The 8,626-nt window shown below is 26.8% G+C and overlaps 1 protein-coding gene across 3 annotated transcripts in view; it reads right to left on the reverse strand.

Moving 5' to 3' along the window:
• Window positions 1-8,626, reverse strand: part of stw (laccase) — a 275,331-nt gene that overhangs the window by 20,217 nt on the left and 246,488 nt on the right. Inside the window, exon 9 of one of the 3 annotated variants that reach the window (XM_075309736.1) lies at window positions 4,520-6,170. The exons of the other annotated variants lie outside the window; for them this stretch is intronic. Within the exon in view, the coding sequence (XP_075165851.1) occupies window positions 6,022-6,170 (149 nt within the window). The 3' untranslated portion in view covers window positions 4,520-6,021. Of the gene's footprint in view, window positions 1-4,519; window positions 6,171-8,626 lie in introns of those variants that run through there. 3 annotated transcript variants of the gene reach the window in all.

The following is an 8,626-nucleotide window of genomic DNA, read 5'->3' on the forward strand; positions in this document are numbered from 1 at the left end:
TGCCTAGTTTCAAGTCGACAGCTTGTTTCGTTCGGAAGATTGCGTGATTTCAACAGACGGACGGACGGACGGACGAACATGCTTAGATCGAAGAATTTCACCATGACCCAAAATATATATACTTTATGGGGTCTTAGAGCAATATTTCGATGTGTTACAAACGGAATGACAAAGTTAATATACCCCCCCTCATATGGTGGAGGGTATAAAAAGCAGAATAAATAGCTATATATTTAAGGATCTTTCCTTATTGATCGATTTATATAGAGGAGTCTATATATAATTATCAACCGACATGAGCCAATTTTTGCGTGGTAGTTAGAGGGCCAAATTTCAACCGGATCGGATGAAATTTTCTCCTCCACAAGGCCCGGGATGTAAAATCTGGTGATCGGTTTATATTATAATAGACCGATTTTTAGATGGTTTTTACAGGGCATATTTTTATATCCCGTACCTAATTTCAACAGGATCGGATGAAATTTACTCCGCCAAGAGGATCCGTAAGTCAAATCTGGTGATTGGTTTATATGGGGTATATAATTATGGATCGATATGAACCAATTTTTGCATAGTTGTTAAAGGCTGTAAACTACGCACCAAATCTCAAACAGATTTGACGAAATTTGCTCATCCAAGAGCCTCTAAAAGGTAATTCGCGGGGTCGGTTTATATGTTGACTATACCAAGAAGTGGTCCGATATGATCCATATGTAATAACATTCTTTCAAAATGTTTAAAATGTTTAAATACATTTTGACGTTCATTATCCCATCAATAACAACTAAGTTTCCAACACCACGTGCTGACATACAAGCACAAAGAAAAAATCATTAAATTGACAGCTAAAACAAAATTTCATACCCCCGAGGTGACGAACTTTCAACGCCTATAGGTCAGCCCGTGGACCCACTAGGGACCCACCAAAGAAAAAAATATGTTGATATCTCAATACGATCAAATGTTGTAGAATTATTTCCAAAAAACCGATTAGGATCCACTGTGAGACGGACATTGCAAAATTGACTCCGAATTCAATTCTAAGGATATGGTCACACTGGACAAATATTTTCCCAAAACGAGTGTCAAACTTTATCCATGAGCACTTTCTAAATATCTGGATATAGTTTTTGGGAAATATTTTTATCATGTCCAATAGCTAGTAATATGTGCTGGTTTGACTGTGGCGACGACTTTTTTTTTTTGATTTCTGCCAACCCAATGTGACCATTTCGTAAGACGATCGGTATTTAGTATTACTTGACTGAATTTTATTATACCGTCCACCATAGGATGGGGGGAATAACTTCGTCATTCCGTTTGTAACACATCGAAATATTGCTCTAAGACCCCATAAAGAATATATATTCTGGGTCGTGGTGAAATTCTGAGTCGATCTAAGCATGTCCGTCCGTCCGTTTGTTCAAATCACGCTAACTTCCGAACGAAACAAGCTATCGACTTCAAACTTGGCACAAATAGGTCAGATGGTATTGCAAATGGGCCATATCGGTCTACTTTTACGTATAGCCCCCATATAAACGGACCCCCAGATTTAGCTTGGGGAGTCTCTAAGACTAGCATATTTCATCCGATCTGGCTGAAATTTGGTACATGGTGTAAATATATGGTCTCTAACAAACATGTAAAAACTGGTTCATATCGGTCGATAATTATATATAGCCGCCATATAAACCGATCCGCAGATTTGGTTTGCGGATCCTCTAAGAGAAGCAAATTTCATCCGATCCGGCTGAAATTTTGTACATGGTATTAGTATATGGTCTCTAACAACCATGCAAAAATTGGTCCATATCGGTCCATAATTATATATAGCCCCCATATAAACCGATCCCCAGATTTGACCTCCGGAGCCTCTTGCAGGAACAAAATTCATCTGATCCGGTTGAAATTTAATACGTAATGTTAGTATATGGTCTTTAACAACCATGCAAAAATTGGTCCATATCGGTCCATAATTATATATAGGCCCCATATAAATCGATCCCCAGATTTGAACTCCGGAGCTTCTTGCAGGAACAAAATTCATCCGATCCGCTTGAAATTTGGTACGTGGTGTTAGTATATGGTTTTTAACAACCATGCAAAAATTGGTCCATATTGGTCCATAATTATATATAGCCCCCATATAAACCGATCCCCAGATTTGACCTCCGGAGCCTCTTGCAGGAACAACATTCGTCAGATCCGGTTGAAATTTAGTACGTGGTGTTAGTATATGGCCGCTAATAACCATGCCAAAATTGGTCCATATCGGTCTATCCCAGCAAAAAAAATTGGAAGTTCTTCTAAAGGCACAACTTTAAAAGCACTTCCAGAAGATGCACTCCCAATGATGTTCTTTATTTTAACTACCCAGGAAGTTCTTTTAATTTAATTATTTACAACTTGGTTTTTTCATACTATTAATGGATAATTTTAACTTTTTTGTTTCAAATAGGGTAAAAACAGATTAAGAATTCATAAAATGTAAATTTTGTAAATTTTGTAGAAAAAAATGCTAAATCCAATCTGAAAAAATTGTGCATTTTTGAAAATATTTGAGGTCAAACGTTTCCGCAAAGCGTTAGATTCCATAAAAAATTATAAAAAGTTATACAAATTATTTATTTGACAAAGAGTATAAAAATGGTGAAGAGTATAAAAATGGTTACCTATTTCTTATCTTTACTCTAAAGATTCACTACTTCGAATAATTTTAAATTTTATTATACCGTCCACCATAGGATGGGGGGTCTATTAACTTTGTCATTCCGTTTGTAACACATCGAAATATTGCTCTAAGACCCCATAAAGAATATATATTCTGGGTCGTGGTGAAATTCTGAGTCGATCTAAGCATTTCCGTCCGTCCGTCTGTTGAAATCACGCTAACTTCCGAACGAAACAAGCTATCGATTTCAAACTTGGCAAAAGTTTGAAGCTTTTTCCAAGCTTGCGGAGCCTCTAAGACCAGCATATCTCATCCGATTCGGCTGAAATTTGGTACATGGTATTAGTATATGGTCTCTAACAACCATGCAAAAATTGGTCCATATCGGTCCATAATTATATATAGCCCCCATATATACCGATCCCCAGATTTGACCTCCGGAGCCTCTTGCAGGAACAAAATTCATCCGATCCGTTTGAAATTTGGTACGTGGTGTTAGTATATGGTCCTTAACAAACCATGTAAAAATTGGTCCATATCGGTTTATAATTATATATAGCCCCCATATAAACCGTTACCCAGATTTGATTTCCGTAGCCACTTGAAGAAGCAAAATTCATCCGAACCGGTTGAAATTTCGAAAGTGGTGTTAGTATATGGCCGCTAATAACCATGCCAAAAGTGGTCCATATCGGTCTATAGTTATATAAAGCCGATCCCCAATCACACAAAAATTGGTCCATATCGGTTCATAGTCATGGTTGCCACTCGAGCCAAAAATAATCTACCAAAATTTTATTTCTATACAAAATTCTATCAAAATTGTATTCCTATAGAAAATTTTATCAAATTTTATTTCTATAGAAAATATTGACAAAATTTTATTTCTATACAAAATGTTGTCAAAATTTTTATTCTCTAGAGAATGTTGTCAAAATTTTAATTCCATTGAAAACTTTGTCAAAATTTTATTTCTATAGAAAATTTTATCAAAATTTTATTTCTATAGAAAATTTTATCAAAATTTTATTTCTATAGAAAATTTTGTCAAAATGTTATTTCTATGGAAGTTTTGTCAAAATTTTATTTCTATGGAAGTTTTGTCAAAATTTTATTTCTGTAGCAAATTTTGTCAACATTTTATTTCTATAGAAAATTTTGTCAAAATTTTATTTCGTCAAAATTTTATTTCTATAGAAACTTTTATCAAAATTTTATTTCTATAGAAAATTTTGTCAAACTTAATTATATACGTATTTAATCGGACTTTTTTAGTTTACTATATACCACGTATGGACTCCCTTGCAATTTAGGAGACGGTGTTAGGAAGTTTTAAGATACCTCGCCATCGGCAAGTGTTACCGCAACCCAAGTAATTCGATTCAGTAGAAGTTTCTACGCAATCCATGGTGGAGAGTACATAAGCTTCGGCCTGAACAAACTTACGGCCGTATATACTTGTTAAAAGTATTATTTCGTTATATCACGAGTATATTTGTTATGTTAAAATAGGTTTAATGAAAATATCTTCAAAAATAAAATATTGTTGACTTTCTTTTAATTATATAATTATGGCAAAAAAAATATTTCTTTGATATTGTGAATATTTTTTTTACCATAAGTGTAGTCAGTTGCGACCGGCTTAGGTTCTCTCTTACTTTTGAATTGAATGTATTTACGTTGTTTTTTTTTTATAAAAAGTCAACGAAATTGTTTAAATCCCCCAGCAATTAGGTTGCTTTCTTTGTATTCAAATATACATATATTTACATGTAACTGTTAAAAAAAAAGGTGGCTGTGTGGGGGTAAGCTTTAAGAAAAATAATACAAGGAATGATGGGAGTATTTGGATTTTATATAATTTATTTTATAGTTTATTTTTAAAAATAATTAAATTTAATATTAACGGCAGTAATATTCGTATAAAAAATAATATGTCATATTTTACATGTCTTTATACAAAAATTTAGTTTCCTTTACATGATGTTGGTTTTGTCTTTGAATTAGAACGTATATATGTATATGTAAAGATAGAAAAAAAAATAATAATTAACATAAAGTCATTCGAAATATGCTCGGGAGAATGAAAAAGGGTAAAGTGTATTGAGAAGATGAGCTTTTTCCACAACAAGTCCTTTCACCGCTAAGAACGTGAAAGACCTCAGGTGGTTTAAGCTCACAACAATCAGGATATTATATAAGCAAAATAAAACTATTGCAGTTCTGTTTACAAATAAAAAAAATATTTATATATAAATGTATATATAAACAAAATAATATACACTAAGCAAATATAAAAATAAGGACAATTCACTTATACATTTAAAAAATATAATAAAACGAAAACAAAAGACAGATTCGCAAAAACATAGACAAGGGATAATTTAATTGTGCTAAATAAAAATGATTAAGAAAGTTTAAAGTAAAGTAAAAAAAAAAAACACCAAAACAAAAATTTATTTATTTAATTTACAACACGAATTGGGATATTTTATACATAAGAAAAAAGAACAAAAGGTGTAGGATAAAGGAACAATTGCGATACGAAAGAAGATAAATAAAAACAAAAATAATAATTAACTATTTTACAGCAGAGGAGTGTATTTGCAATTATTTATATATATATTTTTTTATTATTATTAATTTTATGACTATTGCGCTAGTAGATGTTTGAAAATTATTACTGAATATTCAATTGTTAATGCTTTACAAATTAAGAAAATTGCATTTAAAGCTTATAGCTCTAAAAAGCTTTCAGGCTTAAGCTTTAAACGTTTCTCTTGTACATAATTTGGAAAGCATTGAAAGCGCATAGAAAATTAAAATATTTACGCGACTCTAGAGCTTAAACACATAAATAGTGCTTTTGAAAGCTTGAATTGTCTAAGGCCTTAGGCTGTCTTTATTTTTCCCAAAAAAACAGCTTAACAGTTTTTAATTCATAAGTTTTTGTGTTGCTGGTTTTTGTTTTAATATACAAGTGCATCTCTACAAAGTAGTAGGTATAGGTATTTAGATTTGTTTGTGCATTTCGTCTAGATTTTCGGGGTTCTTAATACACTTAGAGTTCGGCTTGAGTTAAGTATTTACTGGCTTTATATGTATGTGTCTTTTAAAACTTTGTACATGTGTTCTTGTTATTTGTTTTGTCTTTTACTATGTTTTATATTTAATGATATTGAAAAATATCTAGAGTAAATGTTGTGTTGTTTTTTTCTTTGTTGATTTCGTTTTACGAAATGTTCAGCATGTTCCGAAAAAGAGGGTTTATGTATAGTGATTTCAACATTTTCCCCTAAATTATTTTCACTTTTGTTTTTGTTGTTTGTTATATTGCTGTTAAGACCTTAATTGATTGGTATAGGTGGTGTGTGGTCACCACATGTAGGGAAACCTGGTGGCACTGGTGGTAAATCAGCATTTGTTCCCACTTGTAAGATCAAGTTCATGCCAATAACAATGTGGAACAAGAAATGGCAATGGAATAACCAGAAACCTAAAAAAAGAAAAGGTTTTGATTAAAAATAATTTATTTTAAATTATTTATATGTCATTTATCGTTATATGATTTTTAGTTTTTTATATTAAACGCAATTATTAGTTTTAGTTTTAAATTATGGTAAATTAAATTAAATTTTAATTTTAATTGTAATTTCAATTTTATTATAAATTTTATTTTTAATTTAATTTTAATTTTAAAATTAATTTTAATTTTAATCATTGCTGTTGTTTTTGATTTCAGCTTAAAACCATGCATTGACTAAACTACAAGTGTAGCTTAACCAACAGATGAAAGGCATGTTTGTCAAATTTATTTGGGCAAAACCCTATAGACTGCAAGATGGTTGGATGGACGCACGTTTCGGAATTACCGCCTTCCTCATCAGCATCCTCTACTTGCAACAAAAATATCAACCAATTATCAGAATAAATTCAGGCAGTTCACTAAACCCAAAAGTGAACCACACTTGGACCTTCCGAAAAAAGGTTTACACGATAGCCGGCTTATGCCGAAATAAATTCGTACAAACATATCTCTTTTCCTTTGCTACCATCAAATCATCGATTTGAGTGCATATGGCTGGGTTTATTTTGAGCGTGCTTCCTCTTTTTTTCATTCGTTTTGTTTCGTTATTGTTGGTTTTTTTCTTTAATCATTGTTGTTGTTTTCAGCTTAAAACCATGCACTGACTAAACTACAAGTGTAGCTTAACCAACAGAGGAAAATATTTATTTGGGCAAAGCCCTATAGACTGCAAGATGGTTGGATGGACGCACGTTTCGGAATTACCACATTCCTCATCAGCATCCTCTACTTGCAGCAAAACTATCAACCAATTATCAGAATAAATCCAACCATCTTCCAGTCTATAGGGCTGTGCCCAAATAAATTTGACAAACATTCTTTTCCTCTGTTGGTTAAGCTACACTTGTAGTTTGGTCAATGCATGGTTTTAAGCTGAAATCAAAAACAACAACAATGATTAAAGAAAAAAACCAACAATAACAAAACAAAACTAATTTTAATTTTAATTTCAATTATAATTTTAATTTTAACTTTAACTTTAATTTTAATTTTAATTTTAATTTTAATTTTAATTTTAATTTTAATTTTAATTTTAATTTTAATTTTAATTTTAATTTTAATTTTAATTTTAATTTTAATTTTAATTTTAATTTTAATTTTAATTTTAATTTTAATTTTAATTTTAATTTTAATTTTAATTTTAATTTTAATTTTAATTTTAATTTTAATTTTAATTTTAATTTTAATTTTAATTTTAATTTTAATTTTAATTTTAATTTTAATTTTAATTTTAATTTTAATTTTAATTTTAATTTTAATTTTAATTTTAATTTTAATTTTAATTTTAATTTTAATTTTAATTTTAATTTTAATTTTAATTTTAATTTTAATTTTAATTTTAATTTTAATTTTAATTTTAATTTTAATTTTAATTTTAATTTTAATTTTAATTTTAATTTTAATTTTAATTTTAATTTTAATTTTAATTTTAATTTTAATTTTAATTTTAATTTTAATTTTAATCTTAATTTTAATTTTAATTTTAATTTTAATTTTAATTTTAATTTTAATTTTAATTTTAATTTTAATTTTAATTTTAATTTTAATTTTAATTTTAATTTTAATTTTAATTTTAATTTTAATTTTAATTTTAATTTTAATTTTAATTTTAATTTTAATTTTAATTTTAATTTTAATTTTAATTTTAATTTTAATTTTAATTTTAATTTTAATTTTAATTTTAATTTTAATTTTAATTTTAATTTTAATTTTAATTTTAATTTTAATTTTAATTTTAATTTTAATTTTAATTTTAATTTTAATTTTAATTTTAATTTTAATTTTAATTTTAATTTTAATTTTAATTTTAATTTTAATTTTAATTTTAATTTTAATTTTAATTTTAATTTTAATTTTAATTTTAATTTTAATTTTAATTTTAATTTTAATTTTAATTTTAATTTTAATTTTAATTTTAATTTTAATTTTAATTTTAATTTTAATTTTAATTTTAATTTTAATTTTAATTTTAATTTTAATTTTAATTTTAATTTTAATTTTAATTTTAATTTTAATTTTAATTTTAATTTTAATTTTAATTTTAATTTTAATTTTAATTTTAATTTTAATTTTAATTTTAATTTTAATTTTAATTTTAATTTTAATTTTAATTTTAATTTTAATTTTAATTTTAATTTTAATTTTAATTTTAATTTTAATTTTAATTTTAATTTTAATTTTAATTTTAATTTTAATTTTAATTTTAATTTTAATTTTAATTTTAATTTTAATTTTAATTTTAATTTTAATTTTAATTTTAATTTTAATTTTAATTTTAATTTTAATTTTAATTTTAATTTTAATTTTAATTTTAATTTTAATTTTAATTTTAATTTTAATTTTAATTTTAATTTTAATTTTAATTT

This window comes from Haematobia irritans, chromosome 5 (assembly GCF_050003625.1).
Source record: "Haematobia irritans isolate KBUSLIRL chromosome 5, ASM5000362v1, whole genome shotgun sequence".
Taxonomy (NCBI): Eukaryota; Metazoa; Arthropoda; class Insecta; order Diptera; family Muscidae; genus Haematobia; species Haematobia irritans.